Below are 24,852 nucleotides of genomic sequence, written 5' to 3'. Positions count from 1 at the left end.
TGCCCTAGAGCACCCGCATGTTTAATACGATTTGCACAGTAACTACCTCTCCTATTACTGCCTGTTTGGAGTATTCTGTGTTAATGGGGTTAGCTAATTTAGTATTTTAACTTAAAAAGGGTCTGCTGATTAATAAATGTTGCACACTGTGCTAGTAATTAAAATAAATGGAAGAGTTACAAATAAAAGTTGAATTGTTAAGAAAACATTATCTGAAAATATATGATAATCCCTATTTATCATAATACAATAACAGTTCAGAAAATATGCAAATTATAAAGGTCTAAAGTGTTTGAAAATCCCAAAAGTCAAAAAAGTTTTGAGATATGTTAAATTTCTTTATCATTACTCTTTAGTGAAAAATACAACCAGATCTCATCTCTATGCATTTTTTAAAATGCCTTTTTAAAAAATTATTTAGATCTAGTTTCTTAACCTTTCCCAAAGCATTTTTCCAATGGTAACTGTCTATTAAATGATACTGATACTTTATTAGAAGCAATAATAAAAGGTTTAAAAATGACTTATCTATTTACCAAGATTTCTGTCTAAACCGGGTTGCAAAGCTGAGGGAATAAAGGCGGATACGTAAGATTCACAGTTGCTGAATATTTTTCACTAGTGGCAGCAAATGGCAGAGTTCAAGAAACGGAGTTTGTTAGTTTTGCTTTTCTACTAAATGTGTACAGGATGTGTCCCATTTCACCTAATCTGAATAACGGAGGGTGACAGAAGAGGCCATCCCAGATGCCACTTTGGCAAAGGATTATTTTGAGCTAAAGGCCCTTGAAAAGAATAGGTACAAGAAACGTGATCTGAATTCCCCCACCCCTTGTTTTTCCTTAAAATCAGGACATAACATGCCCATAGGACAGCTGACTTCCCTACATCAAGAGGAAAAAAAATGTTCTTGCCACCAGAGATGAGGAGTCGAAGCCGAGAGAATTTTATAAAACAGAACTTGTTAAATGACTTTTGTCTTCCTTTGGTCTCCCCACTCATTTTATTTTTTTACAACTGTTTCTCATTGTATACAAGCTATACAAGCTAACGTATAAGCACTTAGGACTTGTCACTTAGGGGGTGTTTACTTCTGTGTGGGGCTCCTGCGTCACGTAATACTTATTTTTAATAAATGTGTGTGCTTTTTTCCTATTATTCTGTTTTATGTCAATTTAATTTCCAGGCCCAAATGAAGGCCCTAAGGGGTAGAGGGAAAGTTTTACCTCCTCTACAATAGCTATCAGAAAATTAACACCTTTTATTTTTAAAAAAGATGTAGAGACAGCTATTGAGTGGTCTGTACTCAGGTTTTATGAAAGCCTCTTCAAGTTTAAAATATAATATCCTTATACTATGATTCAATCATGAACTTCTCTTCATATGGAGGCTCCAGCCACAATCATATTTTTTTCATCCTCTAAATGACCATACCTTCAACCTGTAGAAGAATCTTGAATCCTTAGGAATCTACGTTAAGTTCAGGTTTTTAATTAATCTAAACACCAAAGTCTGATATAGCAAGGTAGATCCTTAATTTGAAAAACAAGCTATAGCAATTTTCTATTGCTGCTATAACGATACCACAAACTTAGTGGCTTAAAGAATACAAATTTATTATGTTAGACTTCTGGAGGTCAGAAGACTGAAATGGGTCTCATTGGGCTAAAATCAGGGTGTTGGCAAGGCTACATTCCTTCTGGAGAGTCTCCCCCCCACCTTAAGGATTTTATTTATTTATTTGAGAGAGAGAGAACATGAGCAGAAGGAAAGGCAGAGGGAGAAGCAGACTCCTTGCTGAGCAGGGAGCCTGATGTGGGGCTGGGTCCCAAGACCCCAGGATCATGACCTGAGCTGAAAGCAGACGTTTCACTAACTGAGCGAGTCAGGTGCCCCTCCTTCTGGAGATTCTAGGGGAGAATTCATTTCTTTACCTTTCCCAGTTTCAGGAGGCTGACAGCATTCCTTGGTTAGAACTGCCTACTCTGTACTTAAAGGCAGCAAAGACAAACTGTCTTTCCCACATCACATCACTCTCACTTTCGACGTAGTCCAATTTCTTTCTGCTTCCTCTTCCACTTTTAAGGACCCTTCTGATTACACTGGGTCCACCCAGATCATCTAGGATAATCTCCCCATCTTTAAGTTCTTCATCATATCTGCAAAGTCCTCTTCATCATAGAAGGTAACAAGATATTCACAGATTCCTGAGATGAGACTGTAGACTCTGGTTGGGGGGGGGCATTATTTTGCCTCCCAGAACACAGACTGGCACTGACTTCTACTGCAATCTCTTAAATCCATTTGAGTTTGGAACCAGTTATAGTCTGCATACTTATATTCTCTGTATTAAGTCAGAACATTTACTACTAGTAGAAGGTATTAACATATAGGACCTTAGCCCCTCTCATAAGACTTTTAGTGAAGCCCATATCCGCCTATACCACCTGACAGGATCATCTACTCCACTCTACCTCTGCCACCTTGATGGCTAAGTTAAACATTGACTTGGAGAGTTCTTCGAAGGCTGGTGGAAGGCTCTTCTACCCTTAATAACAATGACTTTTTTCTCTACTTCATCTGGGTAACTTGCACGGTTCCATTTTACATTTAAAAATAATCTTTAAAATGTTCCCTGAAAAAAATTATAAAACAAGTATGTGTTGCTGTTTCCATTTTTTAAAAATTTTTAAAATTTTTTAAATTTCATTTCAGTTGTTTCCATTTTTTAAAAAATAAAAATAGTCCTTTTTTATGTTTTTAAGAGAATTTCAGATTGAGTAAATCATGGGAGTTAGAAAATTTCTCAATGGAAGCAGAAGAAACAAGGGATATAAAGAGAAATGAAAGAAGCTCAGTACCTCTGGAGCACACAGAGTTTCTTATGAAATATGGCAGACTGGCTAAAGAAACAGGCCTAGACCCCATCCTGAAGGACCTTGTGTCTTGTGACACAGAATTAAGATTTATCCTAGAGCTGATAAAAACCCATTAAAAAGTATTTTGTCTGAATAATGGCTTGCTTAAATTTCTCTAGTACTGAAGTAAATGCACTGAATGGGAAAAAGACTGGAAAGACCAGATAAACTTTTTATAACAATTAAAAGAAGAACTTGTAAGTGCCTAAATTAAATTAGTAGTAGAAAGGGAAAAGAGGGACTGAATTTGAGAGACTCTTAAAAGGTAGACTAGACAGGATTTGAGGACCAAGAGAATGCTGGAGAAAGACAACAGGGTAACTTTTAAGTGCCTATGCTGGGCAGAAAGTTGGTTACAATTCACATTCGAGATAAGAAGAAACAGGCCAATGTGGGATATACTGAGTTGGGAACATATGGTGAAGTAAGTGAAGATGGCAACTGAAAATATAAATCTGGAATGTTAAGAGTAGGATCTTAGAGATTTAGAGTGGAAAGCATTGGCATAGAGGTGGGAGTTGAAGTCTCTCAATCAGAAGCAATCACTCACACAGATTACATAGAGAAGAAGAAGGTAAAGAAAAGTACTGAATGCTGAGTCCTGCCATCACCCTAGCTCTTTCCCATTACCTCTTATCAAAGTACTGCAATATTCTCCTCATGGTTTTCCTTCCCTCTAGCACATTTCTTCTCAAATACACCTGTCTCACAATCAAATACATATTCTTTCTATGACATCCTCTTACTCAAAAAACTTAAATAATTCTTCATTATCTACAGGAAAAACTCCAATTCTTGGCCTTGAAGCCTTGCCCACTTTCTCCTTCTACTGCCTCCCACATGAAGATTAGCTTCTGTCAAATTGGGTCTTCTCATTGTTCAGTGAACTTTTTCTACTGTCATTTTTTTTCATACCATCAATCTGCCTTTATCTTTTATCAAATCTAAACCATCTTTCACAGAACCAATTCAGTACTTTCTTTGAAGAACACCTTCCTAGACCAGCAGTGATCAGAGCAAATGCTATATTAAAAAAAAAAAAATCATGACACTGTCTTCGATACACATTTGGTGATTTTCAAGTGCTTATCTATGGCAATTTATACTCAGAATTTCACTAGGTTTTCTGATTTGGTTTAAAGCCAGAAGAGTAGAAGTTCTATGGGAGCAGAGAATTTGTCTATTTTATTCACTGCTAAATCCCAAGAGTCTAGAACTATTCTGGACATGCAAGCATTTGTTAAATCAATAAATACCTCTGTATATTTCTCACAGTATCTAGCTGAGAGCTTCTCACATAAAGGTTACTCAGCAATTATTTACTAATTGCTTATTTAATTTCCTGGTTTCACAAAGACAGACATATGAATAAGGAAAAAACGAAATTGGAATAAGTTTCTTCAGGAAAAAGAAAAACAAATAGAGCTCCAAAATACTTCCAAAAAACCCTCTGGAATCCATACTCAATGTGTAAAATATTGTCCCACTTCCTATGCTTCTTTTCCTTATTTGGAAATAAGACTGTTGCAGATGTAGTAAGATGAGATTTAAGGCCCCTAATGTATATAGGACCCTCTGTATTAAAAAAATTATGCATCTCTGTGGTTAGGGAATACTTTTTTCCTAAATCCTATCACAGAATTCTTATCTGTAAATATACAAAACCTAAATTTCTAAAAGTTCTTTTGCCTCACAAGATATAATTGTTATGCAATATATGAAAACCAAAATTGTTTTAGAAGCTGCTACAAAATATCACTGCTTCAATTCTAAAAAAAAAAAAAAGGATTTATCCATAGGTCAGTTGCTAAAACCAGTTGCTTAGCCCCCCCTTACTAAAAACATAAATACATAAAGGTCCAAATCTTTAAGTAATTTCTTGAGCATTCCCAGTTGGGTTTGTTCCTGATTGGTTGATAATCCTAGAAGCATCCTCAATCTGAAAGTTTCAGGGTAAAGGGTCATCAGCATCGGTATCCACAGAGGTTGAAGATATTCACAAGTGTTCCATAGAAAGTACAAGTGGAACTTTCTTTGGAGATAATGCTGATCTCTCATCCCTCCAAGCTTATCAAGGAAGACACTATGAAAGGATACTTCCGGATCTGCACAGTGATTTCCGTAGAAATATGGATATGCGGCCAATTATTTGAACAGTTAATCTTGTTATTTCATAAACCTTTGTTTGCATCATTGAAAAAAAATAATTCTGAGTAATATAACCCTTTAGATATTCATCGCTAAATCACACATATTGCTTAACTAAGTCTGAGCAGCATTAATCTTCCATAATCTCTTTGGTAAAACAGATCTACCTCCCCAAAACCAACTGGAAATAAATGTTTTTCATTTCTTATTCATCACACATTGGGTCACTGTCAATTATTGAAAAAGGTATGGGCTTCTCTATGGGTAATTATTTCATGTCAAGTAATTGCTACAAAATAAAAAAATATATAAAAATTACTTGAGATGCATGCCAATTTTCTTTCATCTGAGTTTGTGTGGAAATTTTTATTTTTAAAGAGACTTTTCAGAAATGCATGATTAAAATTAGGCACATTATATATCCCTCCTAACTTATCAAATGATCCAAAATCCACCGTGCTGGATGAGAGGTAATTCTAGTTTCTTTACATAATAAAACATTTTGCAATATATTTTGGAATTATCATTATGTGACATTTATAATATGACTAGTTCACATTATATATTATGTAAAAATAATAGTCTATATGTTGTTGACTATTATATAGAAATTTATAATATTTTATAATTATGAAATTATAATTTGTTAGAATAATATAATTATTTTGTTATTATTTATAAGATTAAAGAATTATTATAAGATACAATACAAAGATAATTACAGGATATACTATAGGACAGTAAAAACTTTTAAAAAGTCATTCCGGATCTTAAATGGTCTGTTTACAAACTGTATATGACTATATTGATGACAAATACCTTAAGAGAGAGGAAGTGCTTTGGAGAAAGATGTCTGAATTGAGACCCAAATCAGTGAGGCTAATAAAATAATTTTAAATTGCATATGCTATTAGTTCTTCCTTTATCTTTTTTAGACATCTTCCTTAGTAAAGACACTAACCTTCTACATTGCACCCAATTTATTAAATTTATATCAGTGTTTCCAAATTAAATTTAGTCCATATTAAGAGAAATGTTTTTGTTCTATTGAATCTTATTTTAGAAGCATCATAGGCTTTCACCAGATAATTAAGGTAATTATTTTCATAGATGCATGGACAGTAGTCACTTATCCCCTTGAAATGCCATTCATTCTCTTTGAGTAGTTATATACATGCACATACATAAATACATATTACATATATACACATATATCAATGTGTATATATGTCTGTGTATTTATTTACATATTTGTATATATGTGTGTATATATATATTATATATATAAAAGTATATAGCATATTTGCATATTGAAAAACAGTTGCTTCTGAATAGGTCAAGAGTGCCACTACCTTTTCTCACAAATAAAAAATTCTCTACAATATCAGGAAATACAAAATGTTAAATCACTTAAGGAACCATGCATGCTACAGCTATTTTTTTTTAAGCTAAGAACTCACATATTGTCATTTACATTTCGCATCCATTCCTGTCTTCTGAACTCCTCTCTGGCCACATTTAACTCATTGATTGGTTCTGCTACCCGCAACGTTGGCTCCAAAGGCTTGTAGCGCTGTTGTAGTACTTCAGTGATATCACGGAATGGTCCCTGACAAGAAAGAATGAGGAAATATTTTATTATGGAAGATGTTTTATCATATTATTGATGATTAAGGGTGCTGAATATCTACAAAGTATACCAAGTTTACCAAATTATTTTTAAAGAACAAGCTGTTCTCTGAATTGGAAAATATATAGAATATCACATCTTCAAAAAATGCTCACACAAGTAGAAATGATTAAAGTATTTTAAACGAGCCAGAATTTTTCCCTAGTTACATCAAAATACTTTTTACGCTGAACTGTTAAATTGGTAGTTGTATTACTTTGTTTCTGATGTAACTTAAAAAGCATTCTCTCCCTTTTTAAGTAAAAATATTAGAAAAGATTCTGAGCATTGCTTTCAAAAAGCCTTATCAATTGAAATAGGATAACACATATTTTTTTCACTAAAATAAAGGTTTTAAGTGAATGCCTCATCCTGCATTTAATTGGTGACCCTCCAAAACACAGAGGGCCATAATTTTAATTAATTTAAGTGTTCTTTGGTAAAAATGTTAAGTTCTATTGCTTAATAACTCTAATACAATAGCAACCATCTAATGACACAAATACATAACAGAGGAAACCCCGTAAGATGCAACAGTAAAGTGTTTTAGAATATCTTAACTTTAAATTAGTAGTTACTTATACTAATTACTAGAATCCACTGGTTGTCTAATTAGTATCATATTAAGCACAATACAAATCAGAAGTGGTCATGGATTTTGCCATGTCATTAATTACATACTGCTTTTTTTTTTCACCCCTATTGTTGAGCAGGACAGAAGTGATATAAAATGGACAAAGATTCCTGATCATATTCCTTATCCTTAAAGATCTCTTCTTTAAATAGGTTATCACTAACAAGACACAGCTGGAGTTACTGCAAGCACTGAGTGAAGACTGTGGGGCTAATAAAAAGAAATGATTCACGCCTCATTTATGTTCACTTATGTTTTACATTAATAGAAACCAATAATAGGAACCAGTTACCATAAAAGTCATGGACCGTAAATAACACAAATGGCAAATAAGTATCATCTAGTACTTTTCACAGCTGGACAGGAGGATTGCTATATTTGAAAGTAGTTAATGGATTTTTATTGGAACTTTACTTTTTAAAGATACAGTAACATGATTCTGAGTTCACTACTAAGAAATCAATGAGGATTTTTTTTTTTTTTACAGATTCTTAATGTTTTACTTTGATAAATTCTATGGTTTAAAACATAATGCGTGGTTATGTTATCAGAGGAAAATTACTTCTTTAGACCTTTTTTCCTTATGTGTAAAATGGAATAAAAATTATCTCACAAAAGTGCTCTTAAGATATATAAGACAATGTAAGTAACACTGTTAGCATTGTACTGAGAACATACTAAAGATTCACAAATGATATCCCTGGCTTTTTTTTTTTTTTTTCATTATTAGTTTGAAGAGAAGTCTGGGGAAGGTTTTGAACAATAGCAGCATCAAATATATGAGGAATTATGCAAGGCCAGGACTTTGAAAGGACCTGCGTTCACAAGGAGGAATGGTCTTCTAAGTGACCAAGCTCTATCTTCTAAACTTTGTTGGTGAATCAGTGTAACACATATCCATTTGTAGACTTACCCTACTACTTGTTTTGGAACTTACTATTTCCAAAGAAACTAGGAAATGAAAAAGGAGGAGCCGTATTCAAGAAGCAAAATTTAGAATGGAAATAGACCCAGTCTTCCTGTTGGATTCAGTATAATCTTTGTGACCCTAATCCTCCATAATTCGTAATCACATCCATCTCTCTGTATCTATCAGTGCCTGGTCCACACATATCTTTGATACTTAGACAAGTGTCTTGCCTTTGAGCTCAACAAACTTCTCCCTGGTTAGCAAACGATATTAACTGTCAAGCTTTTCCTATGCCAAAGCTTCTGTTAATTTGTATTTCTGTTGACAGACTGCCTTTCAGATCTCAAGTGATCTGAATATTGATCATACCTGGGTGACATGGGGCCTCAGATTTTGGACATAGCTTCAAACTTCAGATCTGCTCATTGTACTCATTTCCAAACATTAATACCTAAAATGCCTAAACTCAACCTGAATCTGCAAGTCTCCCTTGACACTTAACTATAGTTTTCCAAAGTTTGACTTTATTTGCATCCAACCAAATCTTAAGTACAAGGGTCAGATATATTTATGTTCTTCTATAGTTTTAATGATCCATGTTATTTTATAGTCATCTTATATTTTTAAAATTTTCTCAAAGCTTAAATAATAACGAAGTTATGTTTTAAACTCCCAGGATTGCCTCATACACTTATGAAATTTACCTCCCAAGCACAGAAAGACCATCAGAATATAATTACCATTTGTAGTATAGCATATATAATTTTAAATCTCCCTAATGATGTATATACCTTTAATATTATTAGACAACATATAGGAAATATGGTTCAGTCCAATAAAACAACAACTTAAAAATCCCATCTGTAAAAACAAAAATGGAAAGGAGGAAAAAAAAGAAGGAGAGAAAGTGAGGAAAGAAGCCAAAGGAAGTTGAGAGAGGAGGTGAGATGAAATGATGGGTTGAGGAAGAATGGGAAGGCAGGAAGGAAAAAAAAGGAAAGAAAGGAAGAAAGAGAAGATTAAAATGATATGGAGCAGAGGGAGGAGGACCAGGGACAGGAATGAAGGAGACAGGAAAAAAAGGAAGAGAAAAAGAACAAGGGAAGAGAGGAAAAGGGAGAAGGGGGCAGAAAAGGAAAAGAAAATTAACAAGATCATTATTTTGTGGTATGCTAGATAAAGGTAATTTATGAGTGTATATGTACACACATATGCATGTATGTATATCTGCAAATATCTGCATATGTATATGTATATACACATACATAAAGTCTTTCATACACATGTATATTCCATATATATGCACACATATCACTATATGAATATATATAATATTTTCTATGTGTCTTCACATATATACTATTGTGATATAGTAAGAAATACAGGGGCAACTGGGTGGCTCAGTTGGTTTCACATCCGCCTTCGGCTCAGGTGATGAGCCGACAGTTCTGGGATCAAGTCCCCCATCAGGCTCCCCGCTCAGCAGGAGTCTGCTTCTCCCTCTGACCCTCTTCATTCTGGGGCACTCTCTCACTCTCTCCAACAAATAAAAACTTAAAAAACAAAAAAGAAATACATAATCTAGTGGTTTTTGTCACTGATTCCTGGCATAGAACTCCTAAACTGCTTGGAATTTCCTGAATGATGCCTTTGTTATTGAAAACAAGGTTACACCTGAGATTATGCTAAAGAGGTGATTTAGGTCGGGCCCCCAGAAGCCTCTTGATGAAACCTGTCACCAGAAAGACCAAATGAGTAGAAGGTTGAAATTTCCAGCTCCCGCCTCTGATCTCCAGGGAAAGGTAATGGAGCTCGAGATTGAGCTTTATAAAAAATCGTAGAGATCTGATGGGCTTCTCAATGGCGTACACACCCACATGCCGGGAGACAGGCACATCCCAACTCCCTGAGAACAGAAGCCTGTGCACTCTGGACCTTTTCAGACCTCATTCTACGTTCCTCTTCACCTGGCTGTTTATTTTTATCCTTTATAACAAAGCAGCAAATGGAAATAAAATGACTTCCTGAGTTCTGTGAACCATTCTAGTAAATTATCAAAGCTTAGGATGGGGTCATGGGACCCCTCAATTTACAGGCAGCTCAGTAAGAAGTATAGGAGACCCAAAAATTGCTACCGCTATGTGACGTGAAGAGCAGTTGTGTGGGGTTAGGCCCATAAGCTGCAGAGTCTGCACGAACTCCTGGTAGTTAGTGTTAGAACTGGCTTGAATTGTTAGATACCAAATGGTATTCAGAGAATCAGAGAATTAGTTGTTGGTGCTGGAAAACACCAACATATATATTTTTTCCAGATATATTTATCCATTTGTTATATTTATTTACTATATTACATAAATATATATGTATACATCTTCCATATAAATAAATATAATCATTTTTACATGTATATTATATATGGATAAAAACTGTCCACATATATTATTCACATATATCCTCTATATACCTACATGTATATATCTTCCATATGCATTCCATAAATACTAAATACATATATGTATAAATAGAATGCTATGGAAGGGGAAACCATTTAAGTACTAAAGGGACTGTATTGAGAAAAGTACATTAATAGAAATGAAGATTGAATACAAACTAGTATAAATAAGCCATATAATAAAAGCATTAAAAAAGCAAAGTAGTACAGTTAATCTGAACTATAAGTATTATAAAACTCATATAAAATGGTATTAAATGTCCATGGTTAATGTGAATATTATACAGTGTGGCAGTTTGGTCTGGATGACTTCTAGACTGTCTCTAATTCAGAAACATTTATATACCTGTATCTTATCAATATTGTTTCCTAAGAAGTTCATTCAGAATTACTCTATGAATTCCATGTATTACCAATAGCTATATCATTGAATACAGCATAAAATATGGATTATTAAGTATTCAAATATACAATGTTATTTCTGATACCTTAGCAATCATTGAATACTTCATACAGAAGCAATAGAGATACCATAGTTATCTTCTTTATAAAATAATAAACTGAATTGCTTATTCTGATGGTATCATGTAAAATCTTTCCTTGCATCAACTGAAACAGTAATATGCATAATTCAAATGGTAAAAATTCAGTTACTTAAAATATAAAACTTATGTTATATTTTTTTAAAAGCTATTTAAAATGTCTTTATTAGAATACTGGTATAACCTATATTTTGAAAAGAATAATGAAACCATACTCTGAAGGTATGTTCCAAAATAAACTAAAAACTTTCCAATTATCTCTCTTTTGTTCCTTTGCTCAACTCTCCCCACACTCCCACTTTATTTCAGAAAGAGGGGACACTCTCAACTTCTATGTTTTTTTGGAGAGCTTTTTTTTAAAGTTCTTTCTATAATATAGTATAAGCCATCAGTTAATAGTATTTTTTAAAAAATAGTATTATCGATTAGTAGTTTTAAGAGAGCAAAAAAATGCACAAATAAAGGGAATAAAAGACCCAATTATAGGAAGTGAATACATAACATCACAAATAATTATAGCAAAGTGGAAATTACTTTATGGCATAGAAGAAGTTGTGTTTAGCAAGCTGATGAAATGGTTGGGGTTGTGAAAAACAGTCTCTAAAATGACCTTCAATGATCCCACTTTCTAGGATTCAAACCCCTGTGTGGACTGGACTTAAGCACTTCTAAAAAACAAAATATGGCATAATAGGAGGTCACTTGTGGCATGAGGTCATAAAAAGACTGTGACTTCTGTCTTGAGAAGTCTCTAACTTTCGGTTAGATCACTCCCCTGATGGAAGCCAGCTGCCAGGGAGGCAGCTCTGTAGAGAGGCCAATTCGAGAAGGCACTAAGCTATGACCACAAGCAACCATTGGCTCTCCTCATCCTCCTGCTCTTCCCTACAGCTGAGTTTTCACATGAAATCACAGTCTTGCCTGACCCCTGACGGCAACTTCATGACAGATCTTGAGTCAGAGGCTCTCACCTAAGCTGGACCTACAACACTGACCCACAGAAACTGCAAGATAAGAAATGTCTTTGGCTTAAGCCATCAGGTTTTCAAGTTATTTATTACATAGCAAAAGATATACAGAGGAAAGCCTGTGTAGGGAACTACTAGATGGGAGTTCTGGGAATCTGGCCATGTGAACCCAAATCAACCCAATCCTAGGTTGATGTCCCCTGGAGGCAGCTGTCTACTCCAGGTTAAATATCGATGGAGATGCTAGAACTGTTGCTCACTGGGGCCTTTGGGAAAGGGCCTATCTTCACGCAATACAACCCACTCCACGCTATAGCCCTAGGAAGTCGTTTGCCACTCTAGCTCTACAGCAACCCACAGGGAAGATTTTTTTTTTCTTTCTTTCTTTTTTTTTTTTTTGTCTCTGCCTGATTCTTGCATTGTTTTGGGTCCACCGTAATTCCCTGAACTTATACTTTTAAATTATGTTTACAGCTGTACATAGATATGAATCATCAGATGAGAAGTTAAGTTGATAATACATCACTATTTGTCAAGCAACATGTTATAAGAAGTACTGTTAGAACAATGTTTTTAAAGAAAAAGGCTAGATCCTAGCCAAGAATCTTAACGTTTTAACTTCATATTTCAAGTAATAAAATTCAGTACCATAGAATTATTTGATGACTTCCCTCATATATATCTTCCACATACCTTATATTTATTATTTAAAATTAGATTCCATAAAAAATAACTTTCCTTTCTTGTCACAAAGACAAAACAATAACTTAAAAAAAAAAAACAGCAAGAATACAATCATGGACAGGATTCTTCTATAGGACTAATGAGTACCTGACATTGTTTCCTATCAATGGGTGGCAGAATTTCTGATCGAGGAAAGGAACGGGCACTGGTACACTCCAGCCAACTGCTCGGGTTGACCCAGTGCTTCTCTTTAACTTTAGACCTTTGGGATGTTAAAGGCTTTGCCTTTTGTAATCGCAACTCCCAGGGATCAGGATCTTTTCTGAATGGTGAATTGTATATACCTGGAATCTGAAAGAAAAGAACATAATTTTTATTTTTATTTTTAACTTTTCACAGGAAATAAAAGGAAGATGAAGTTGTATCATAAAAATTTTTTATATGTTTAAGGACAATTTTTAAGTAGAACTCTAGTTCTTAACTAGAGGTTAGCTTTAAATTCATCTATGGGGATTACAAAATACTCACTTTGTCTATACTCCAGACCAACAGTTTCAGAGTCATTCATATTTAAAGACTAAAAATGTTAAAAATCAGTAAGCAATAGCTTCTACCTGGCATATATGGCACATTTAATATAACCGTATTTTAGAAAAAAATTGCAGAAGGACCTTAAATCATTCCTTCTGTTAACTATGTGTATGTATATTTAATCTTACCCATAAGTCACACATTCACTCACACAAACTCAAATATGCAATGCTTGAACCAGTTTCAGGCACAAAATATGCACTCAATAAATACTTGGTTGCTTTAATGATTACACATTATACACCCTATTTAACAGCAGCTATTTTAAGTTCTCTACCGTAAAATAATAATCAAATTTGGAGATGCCTGGGAAGCTCAGTTGGGTAGGTATCTGCCTTCTGCTTAGGTCATGATCCCAGGGTTCTGGGATTGAGCCCTGCATCAGGCTCCTTGCTCCCTCCGCCTCTGCACTTTCCCCTGCTTGTGCTCTCACTTGCTCTTGCTGACAAAAAAATAAAATAAAAATCTTAAAAAAATAATAATAAACTGGTATTTTATATTAGGTACTGTATTTCTGTAGTGTCATATTAGTAGTGTCAATATCAATCATTAATGTTCTTTCACCGATCTTGTCAAATATTATATCAAAAGTCAACTTTGTTAGCATGCACCTGCTATGCAATAGAGGTTCAAAAGATGTATCTATAACAAATGTTAAATTCAAGTTTAGCAGATATTCATTTTCTGAAAATTCAGTGGTGTATGAATATACAAACAGCATAGAACCATATTTTGATACTCTTTTCATATATACAAATTCATACTCATAAGGAAGTTATTTTTTTACTTTTATAAAGATTATAAGTTTAATTGAGGGGGAGGGGCAGAAGGAGAGGGAGTAGGAGACTCCTGGCTGAGTAGGGAGCCGGACGCAAGCTCAATCCCAGAACCGTGGGATCATGACCTGAGCCAAAGGCAGACGCTTCACTAACTGAGCCACCCAGGTGCCCCAGAAAAAGTATATTTTAAAGGAGAGTATGACTTATTTGGTTCCTGTGTAGACTCTCTGGACTAAGGTAAAGAATGTATCGATTAAACCCATATATTTTTCCTAAATATATTTTTCCTAAATATATTTTCCTGCCTTTCTCTTATGCTACCATTATATGCAGAAATTTTTCTGGTCACTGTACTTACTGATGGAATCAGCAGTTCCAAAGTATTATGATTACCTAAGATCCTTGTCTTTGAAAAACTATCTTAGAAAATTTTATATTCCTGGGACGCCTGGGTGGCATGATCTCAGGGTCCTGGGACTTAGTCCCACATCCAGCTCCCTGCTCAGGGAATCTGCTTCTCTCTCACTCCCCCTTAAAAAATCTGCTTCTCTCTCACTCCCTCCCTCCATCCCTCCCACCTTCTAGTGCTCTCTCTCTCTCTTGCTCTCTTACTCAAATAAATAAATAAATAAATAAAATCTAAAAAAAGTAAAAAAGAAAAAGAAAATTTTATATTTCTGGCCTAATATTTCAATTAAATGTTAACCTTCTTCTAATACCAACAGAGGCTAGATTCAGTGTCCTATCCCTGATGCTCCATTAAGAGCCTGGGGACAACTCTGTCAGAGTTCCTACCTACCTACCATGTTGTTTCACAGTTATCTTTGTGTGTATCAACCTTCCCTAAACAAGCAGCTGGAGCACAGGGCCTCTGTTTTAGGTATTTTTGTATCCGTACGGCCTTCTGGAGTCCTGGGCACATAGCAGATACTCAAAAACAAAGCACCCTGCCGAAGGACCCATGAAGCCTCTATTTTACTCTTCTTTTCCAAAGCCAAATCAAGATCTCAAGAAAATGTTTGAGGCTTATTTCAAAATCTTATCAACTTCTTTCAAAGAATTACAGATTATACCCCTTTTATCTTTCTTACTATATCAGTTTTGCTGTGCTTTCAAATACACTGTGATCTAGAACTAAATTATCAAAGACCCATTTGAGTCACCTCCAACTCAACTGAATTTTATTAGATAAAGCCAATTGTAAATATACTTACATATCTTTAAAAATATTTTTGAACTGGGTTTTCTTTGGGATTTTTCCCCTATATAATTTATACAAGAAAAAAAGTATTGAAACATTACAGGCAATTGTATAAACCATATTTAACATCATGCTAATATTCTCTCACTATAACACCAAATATCAAACGAGGCAGATGCATAAACAGTTTAAATGATGTTAATAAAAGTAAGGACACATATATTTAAAATAGTTCTTAGTGTAATTTTGAAGTGGGTGATAATTTTTAAGATGATTTTTAGGGTGAATTTCTATGATGAGAATCTATCAATCATAATGAGAAGAAAACCAACAAATATTACATTAAAAATACTATTCTGACACAAATATAACTAAATTTCCATAGTCTATGAAAAAGATAGGAGTATGCCATCCTATTTAGGGATGATCTGGCTGACTCAAGTCTGTTAATCATTTCTACAACCTTGCAGATTAAAATAGTAAAATACATAGAATTTAACTAGATTATAATTTATCAGTTAAAAATATCTATCTATTTGAATAACTGCTACCAGCCATTAACTTTACCCCATTAGAAATCTTCTTTGGTCTCCTTCCACATTTGCATGCACATGTATACATAGGCTAGATGGGAAATGCAAATAGATCAGTAGACATGATAGCTTTCTTAAATTATATTTTGCAACCTATATAGAGACCTCCTCATGTGTATTCTCTTTGCAATTTAAATCAAATATAGGTAGAAAATATATTTTAATTGAATTTAAAATGTATCATTTAAAATCTTCAAGGTGTCAGTTATTTTAGAAATTAATTTAATACAGTTGCTAACTTACGTCAATGAAAATGGTCCAGCCCTCTCTCGATCCGACTGCAAGCAAATACCCTATTTATTTATATTGATACAGTATGCATTTAGCTATTACTTCTTTAAGTAAATAAAACAACCTTAACTTACTATTGTCTCAATTGCTACATTTTATCATTTGTAAGCCACTTGTGAATAATGGTTTGTTGTTGATTTTTCAAAATATTACTATGAGTCACAAAAGACAAAGTTAATCCTAAGGGACCATGACATATTTTTCAGTTTTCACATTTTTCACAACTTAGAAAGGCTACTGCCAAGCTAGCTTTTGGGACTTCATTTTCAGCAATAATTTTCTAGAGTGACCAACACTATTGGGAAATCTGTGCTAACTGTTTAAAAAAAAAAAAAAAGCCTACAACTGAGTTATTTGCAGTACTGTCATGCTAACATTCAACTCAATAAGACCCAAGAAATCTCAGGAGAGGACTCCGCTAATAGCTTCTTACTGACCTCCTTGCATCAGGCTGGGCTGCTGACTGGTGGCCCAGTGGTGAATACGGCAAATGAGGTGTGAAAGCACGATTTTTTTTAAAGGCTATGATTCTGACTCGTCAAAAGGGGGAAAAAAAGGCAATGAGTTATATAATAGATATATATTTTTCTTGAATTCCCCCCTTCAGACCCTCCATCATGGGAACTTAAGCATGACCTGGAATATTAATTATGTCAGGTTGAGCAACGAGCAAATGTACCATTTGTTACCCAGTCACCCTTAGCATTACATTAATATTTTGAACCATCCCATATTTCTAACCATCTATCAGTTGCTCTTTTCTTCTCAGTTTTTATTCTTTAGACTTAGAAGTATTGCATGGGAAAGTACTTTAGAAATGCAATTGGTTTACAAGCAAATGGATGGCGGATTTGGAGCATCTACTGTTTTATTTCATGGAGAATGTATTTACAGTCATTTTCCACTCATCCACAGACCTTCATTTTGTAATTGCCTGAGGGAGGCTATATTCTAATTCTCCCCTCTTTTCTTTGTTATTGAGGTTTACTTCCAAAACAAGTTGCTGTAAAATGAAAAGAATCTGAAACACGATTTTGTACACCAACAATTCCCAAAGCCCAATGGTTAGTCTTTCCATATTTTACCATATGAGAAATAATAATCCCTCGTAATTTCCAAGTAACTGCTCACTCAGGAATGAGGAACTATGAAGTATACAGGATAGGTGGGAGGATTCAAGTTTTACTTTTGCAAATGTCAATCACACTGCAAACGGGAGCTGATTGCCACATAAAGGGAAAAAATCAAGAAATATTTTCTTGCATCAGGATTCAGAATTTGTGAATACTAGGAGATACACAGTTCTAAAAGGTGGGGGGCTGATTAAAATATGTTCAGAATTCTAAGCTTTAATCAAAATTATTTTAAAAACTAGACACCAAGCCAGCAGAGAAGAGCAGTAAAGATCTCTACTAACGAGAAAAGTCAAAGTGGGCCAGAGAACTGTGAATGAAGTATTTGTGAGGGTAGGGACTGCTGAATCAACACTGACCAACGCACTTCATCATAATTATCAGGACACACTAGGGCCAGGGGATTTATAAAAATCCCACTCAGCAAATAATTGCCCTGCTGTTAGGAGATAGAGTGTTAACACACTGTCACAGTCCAGTGTTTAGTAAGATATTCCACATTCAATTACTCTTGCTGAGAACTAAAAGGAAACATGGTCATTTCTCACCACCACACCACAGTTCTGCTTCCACATGCATTTCAGACAACCACCATGTTAACCCTCCGATACTGTATCCCAGAACAAAGAAGGATATCATGGAAACACTTGGGATTCACAATGAATGTATTTGGTATAAAACTTATCTATACAAAGCAAGATTTATAAAGAAAAAAATATTACTAACTACAGATGTTTTTCTGTGACTTCAATGAAGAAGTTGAATTTTTAACTGTTCTGAGTCAAAGTACAGAGTGGGGTCATGTTAAATGAAGATCCCTGAGGTAGCTGGCTTCATTAGTTTAACAAATGACCTTTATGATCATTCTGATATCCTAATCACTGGTATCACATGTTAAAATATTTTCATTAAGTATTGATTAAAACAATGAAATTTAAATAAAACACCATCCTCTATATGCTAATTCAATTCAATAAATATTTAGCACCTACTAACTTAGAAACACTTTACTGGATCTAAAGTGGGTACAGATGAATGAAAAGTGATCCCTCCCACCAAGCCATTCTCAGTGGTGGGGGAGGGGAGGGCCAGGACAGCAATTTTGTGACTGACAATAACATAACCACCCTGTAGTAAGTACCCACTAATTATTATTGTAAAAGAGGTTTATACCAGAGGTTACAGTACAACTATATACATCTTTTAGAAAACTGTGGAAAAATATTTGACTTTCTTCTAAAGGTGGGTAGGATGTTGGCAATAAAAAGGGAAGACAGGCATTGCAGACTAAGGGAAGGGTAAAAATAAAGACAAACATATTTGTGGTAAAACACAGAGCAGTTGTTCAGTGAATATCACACTGGCGGGTTTATGTACGAAGCTATAATCAAAGATGAGTTTATAAAGATAAACTGGGGCCAAACTCTAGAAGGCTGCAAATTATAATTAATTCTGCATAAAATGGAAATCTATTGATTTTCACATTCTCCCTTAGAAGGTAAATTTAGGAAGAAGTCTGAAGCAGGCCTACAGAAACTCCATGAAAACACAGGTGAAAACAACATAAAGAGATAGAGCAAGCATCAGAACCAGACTCAGATATGGTAGGCACACTGGAATTATCAGGATAGAAATTTAAAACAACTATGATTAATATGTTAAGGGATCTAGTGGATAAAGTAGATAGCAGGCAAGAACAGGTAGGCAATGAAAACAGAGACATGGAAATTCTAATAATCAAAAAGAAATGCCAGGGATCAAAAACATGGTAACAGAAATGAAGACTGCTTTTGATGGATTTATTTGTAGATAGGACATGGCTGATTAAAGAATCTCTGAATTTGAGGATATGTCAACAGAAAATTCCAAAATTCCAAAATGGGAAGGCAAAGAAAAAAATCTGATAAAAATGTAACAGAATAGGAGTTCCTGGGTGGCACAGATGGTTAAGCACCCAACTCCTGGTTTCAGCTCAGGTCGTGATGTCAGGGTTGTGAGACTGAGCCTCAAGTTGGGCTCTGTGCTCCATGCAGAGTCTGCCTGAGATTCTCTCTTCCTCTCCTCTGCCCTTCCCCCTTCGTGCTCTCTCTCTCTCCCAAATAAAAATAAATGTTTAAATATATGTATAACACAATATCCAAGAAAGGTAGGACAACTTCAAAAGGTATATACCATGTACATAATGGTAACCCATTAGAAGGAAGAGAGAAAGTAACAGAAGACATCTGTGAAGTAATAATGACTGAGTATTCCCCCAAATTAATACCAGACACTAAACCGCAGATCCAAGAAGCTCAGCGAATACACCAAGTAAAAGAAATGACAAATAAACACACAAACATATAGAGAGGCATATCATATTCAAACTTCTAAGAATCAAAGATAAGGAAATCTGTGAGAAGCAGAGGTGGTAAGCACCTTAACAACAGAGGATGCAAAGACAAGGATCACATCCAACTTTCCCTCAGAAATGATGCAAGCAAGACAAGATGCCGAGTGAACCCTAATTTAAACTATGGACTTTGGGTAATAATGATGTGTGGGGGTAATGAATGTATAGCAACTTCCTGACCAAATCTGTTGTGAACCCAAAACTGCTCAAATTCTTAAAAGCCTATAAAAATAGGAAAACATATGCTTAGTATATAATACAACAATTCCATTCTTGGGAATCTAGAGAGGTGAAAAAACATGGAACATTGCCTGTCTCAATACCTGGCTCAGGGTAGACAAGCAATCCATGCTTATGTGAATGAGTAAGTGAAATGGACCACAAGTCTGTAAAGGAGGTGACGACTGCTTATTGAACGGTAAGACGAAAGAACATTGGAAACAGAAGAATGACATGGATAGGGAGCATTCTGTAGAAACAAAATCAGAAGACATGGATCATAATGTTTATTAAAAAGAACATAAGAGAATGTGGACTTACAGAAAAACTTGGGCTTAGAACCCAAGCAGAGAAGGTAGAAAGAGGAGTAGTTATGCAGGAGTATTATTACCCGTTTTGGAGTTATCAGAATGGAGCACTCCCAAAAATCCAGGTTGAAAGGTCCAGTGTATAGTTGTAATAGTAGGTCTGGAACTTGGGAATGAGGTCATAGTGACTGGAGTGTTTTCTGAGTAAAAATATCTGAAGGTCTGAAAATGGATGGGGTCACTGGGGGAAAGCATGTAGGGAATTCAGGGGAACAGTCTTAGGAGTGTGCACATACAAGAAATAAGTGGGAGAAGAAATGCCCATGAAGGACACTCAAAAGAGCAAACAGTGAGGGAGCAGAGGCAGTACACAAGGGAGAAGACCGTTTCATGAAGGAGGTCAGCAGTGTCAGAAGCTCAGGAGAGGTGGAACAGCATGAGGACAAAAATGCACAACTGGCATGGTAATTAGAAGGTGACAGGTGACCTCCACAGAAGCAAATTGTGTTCTTGTGGCACAAATCACATCGTAATTCTTTGAATGTGAGGAAAGAAAAAGAAATGGAGACTAATTTGAGTCTTCTAAAATATGGCAATATTATGATAACTAAGAAATTCTTGGGACTAAAGAACATTGCACCCACCTCCCAAACCCCACCAGGATTTCCCTTTAACTATATTGCATTTTGAAAGAATTTCTGAGAAGACTCCATGTATAGTACTTTCTGGGAAATCTTCCCCACTAAACAATTCCCTATAAATGTTTAAGTCACTATTCTACTGATCCCTACAAGGACTGAATGAAAGCTGCTTATTTTCTTGCTTAGGAAATTTTTCTAGGCCTGTTCCTTTCCCCAACATGTAGCAAACTACCTTACCCCCTCAATACAGCTTCATTTACCTCCTCCCCTCCTCTATCTGCTGCCTTGGCACTCTCCAGATTTGGCTTTGATTCCTGCTTTTCCATTTGAGTCACAGCATTGACAGTTTACAAATAATTATAAAATACTGAAATTAGCATTGATATGTATAAATACTTATACTGAGAATAGACTGCTCTGTGGGGTTAGGATGGCTGGTATTTGAGCAGGGATGTGCTTGGTGTGTAAGGTGAGGGAAGGCATTCCAGAAAACAGCAAGATGTGCAAAGGAACAGAAACTTTAAATAACTTCGATATTAAAGAACTACAAATAATCCCATATAATATCAGAGAAAAGATATATACTGAATTCTATTGAATACACAACTGAAGAAGACTGAGAAGAAATGATCAAAGATAGAAGGCTGACCGTAGTGTCACCAAGGTCAAAGGAAGTTCCAATACCACACTGTATAAATCTCCCAGAGATCCTGTGGATTTATAAACAGGAGATTCCTGGTGTCTTTATCAAGAAGTATTCTGAGTAGAGCAGTGAAAGTGGACACCCAGTTCCACAGTGATTTGAAAACTCCCTATTGCCATGCCTCTAACATGCAATTTCTACACATTCTGTGCTGGCTTATTATACGTACTACTGAAGTCTGAATGACCTAAGAAAAACAGTAAAGCATGTTTTTGTAACCACCACCCACCTCAAAACTTCCCTTATATACCACTGTTCCCCCCTCAGAAACCTACTATTTTCTTTTACTCAATTCTTCGATAGTGATTTCATTTGAAAAATGATTTCATGGTTTGGGTTTAAAAGATGCCTTTCAAGACAATTAGTTGCTAAAAGAAAAATACTTAGCATCACAGAAACAGGCAAACTGAATTGAAAATTTTCTTTTGTTAAAGAAAATGTACTAATAGAATGGAGCATTTGTCAAACTTTATTCCCAGTGTTATCTGGGGCTCTGCAAGACACTGATTTCCCAAGAGTCTTTGAAGAAAAATTTCTTAAGCAAACAGGGGGAAGCCATTTTAAGGTTTTATCAAAGTATAGGATTGACTGCCTCATGGGGAAATGCTATGCTGCCTTAATATGGTTGGCTATAATCTCGTGACCAGATCTCAAAGACCACCTCATTTTTAGACTACTGTGCTCTCACAGTCATGTTTGGTAAACCTGTGGCTTCTTGTATGGAAATTATTAATTAGTACCTATTAGGTACAGATTATACCTGCCACTTTGTGATCACTAAGCTGAGTCTTTAGTATTTCTGCACTTTTCTGTGTTATCCTTCAATAAAAATTTTATCTTTTTTACGTTATCTTTTGCTTCCTTATTTTGCTTTGACCTCCTTGGTGGTAGGGAGCCCAGAAAACTCCACTATGCTTCACAAACCTGTTATCTTTTATCTCAAACTCAAACTCAAAAGCCCCTCTGGTGGTAACACAATTTGGACACAAACATAATTAGAGGAAAGTAATTTAATCGAAGGGAGTTGGCCAACACAATGTCTTGATCAAAAAACTGATCTGGTCTAAAATGAATAATAGGCTAGTCTCTGGCTTTTGGGGTGTACCACTGGGTTATTTCGCAAGTTTTTATGTGAGCTTTTCATTTCACTCCTCATTTCAAAAATATGAGGAAATAATACCTCCCTTGTACTTTAATCCATTAATTCACTTTCAGTCCATCACATTATTACTGTACTAATGAAAATAAAGAACAGGCAGAGCGACTTAAATTTCTCTACAATAAGAGGTAATCGGATCAAATAACTATTTATCTATTTGCTTTACTGTCAAATTGTTCATGCCCAAATAACTGTCCGCCAAATGAATCCCTACTCTCCTTTATATTCTCTGGTATGCTCATCCTCAACTACCCTGTTCCTTTTCTCAATACTTCTGATCCCTTGTCTATGATCCTTTCAACCTTGCCCCATGGAACCCTTCTCCACATCTATGCTAAACAATTTCTCTTTGCCCCCAAACTTTTCAATAAATATATTTCTTCATTATGACTGAATCTTCCTTCGCCTCTAGAGCAGGCCTACTGGACAAAGCATTTTAGTACTCCCCTGTATCATAGTGACTACAGAGAGATTTGTGTTTTCTTAGTTCCCCAATGTCTTTTTCAAACCACTACTCATCAACTTTCTTGCAATCTGAATATGCACTCTCTTATCCCTCCTTGTGGTTATCATTAACAGACTTGTTGGTCATTTGCCCATATTCATGATAGCCTTTGGCATTTAGTTCAGTCTTCCTTTCTACTATGTACTCTGGGATTCCATGTATAGGGGGTGACCCATCCCAACAGTAAGCCTCACAGTTCTTTGACTCCTTCAACCTCACTGACCTTTATATTACATTACTAGTTAGAGCAAGAGAGATATGGCAAAAACATTTACATTCTTATAGATATTTCTTTATCTCAAATCATATGATCACAAAATGATGTATAATCATGTTGAATAGGATATCTGTGGTTTCAGAATTTCAGTTGATGCCTCAAAGACAGAAATACTTATTTTTAAAAGATTAATTTATTTTAGAGGTGGGGAAGCAGTAGGGGAGGGGCAGAGGCAGAGAGAGAGAGAGAGAGAGAGAGAGAGAGATCATCTAAAGCAGACTCCCTGTTGAGCACAGAGCCCAACTGGGAGCTTGATCCCATGACCCTGAGATCATGACCTGAGCCAAAATCAGGAATCCAACCCTCAACCAACTGAGCCACTCAGGCACCCCAAGATGAAAATGCTTAATAGATGATATAAGTACCCACCCTTATTCCTCTGGTTCATGGTTCTTTTCCTCTAGAAGACAAAATCATTGCCCAACAGCTCTCCAGAGTGCCCATGAGGCTTGCTTGCCTTCCTGTGAGAAGGCCCTGCATGTTAGACTTACGCCTCCACCTCCTGATGCTTAAAGGAACTGATAAGCTAATACACACACACACACACACACACAAAACATCAAAAGCTAATAATGCCGAATATATTGTCTAGTAACTGTCATCAAATAAACAGAAATTTAAAGATATATATATATATGTATATATATATATAAAATAATGTGTGTGTGTGTATATATATATATATATATATATATATATATATATATATATAATAATGTTGAGCTAGGACCTTTCTCAGCCCTCTTTAAACCATACCTTAAAGAAACCAAAGCATGGTTTTCAAGATAGCCAGATCATAGTTTGAATTTCATCTTCTTCACTCTAGTTATGTAACTTGGCTTAATTTGGGACATTACAGAATGAAAAGAAAATGTTAGTGTTCTCTTTGCCTTTTCTTTGAATATAAGATTTGCCTTTTTAAAAATCACACAGAATATATTTTACCAAACACAGGTATCAGTTACTAAAAATTATTACATCTGTCAAAATAATTGTCTTATCTATAGTTTTTATTTAATTCAGAGAAGAAATAGTGAATAATTAGGACTGAAATAAAAGCTGCCTTTCTTGTTTTGAATATGAAAGTATTATAAATCAGAATTAGGACATGTATTAGAAATATCATGACTCCAAT

General features: G+C 35.2%; 1 protein-coding gene across 4 annotated transcripts in view; it reads right to left on the bottom strand.

The window, feature by feature from the left end:
* SPATA17 (spermatogenesis associated 17) overlaps positions 1-24,852 on the bottom strand; it is a 178,626-nt gene that overhangs the window by 68,336 nt on the left and 85,438 nt on the right. For 2 of the 4 annotated variants that reach the window (XM_032872931.1, XM_032872932.1), the window contains 2 exons: positions 13,073-13,276; positions 6,527-6,675 (listed from right to left, as the gene is read on the bottom strand). In XM_032872931.1, the coding sequence (XP_032728822.1) occupies positions 6,527-6,675; positions 13,073-13,276 (353 nt within the window). Of the gene's footprint in view, positions 1-3,348; positions 3,360-6,522; positions 6,676-13,072; positions 13,277-24,852 lie in introns of those variants that run through there. The other 2 variants (XM_032872934.1, XM_032872933.1) reach the window with 2 other exon arrangements.

The sequence above is a fragment of the Lontra canadensis genome, unplaced genomic scaffold, assembly GCF_010015895.1.
Source record: "Lontra canadensis isolate GAN:19392208 unplaced genomic scaffold, GSC_riverotter_1.0 scaffold46, whole genome shotgun sequence".
In the NCBI taxonomy this organism is placed as follows: Eukaryota; Metazoa; Chordata; class Mammalia; order Carnivora; family Mustelidae; genus Lontra; species Lontra canadensis.
Note: the sequence above shows the minus strand (reverse complement) of the source record. Positions and strands in the feature narration are given on the sequence as shown.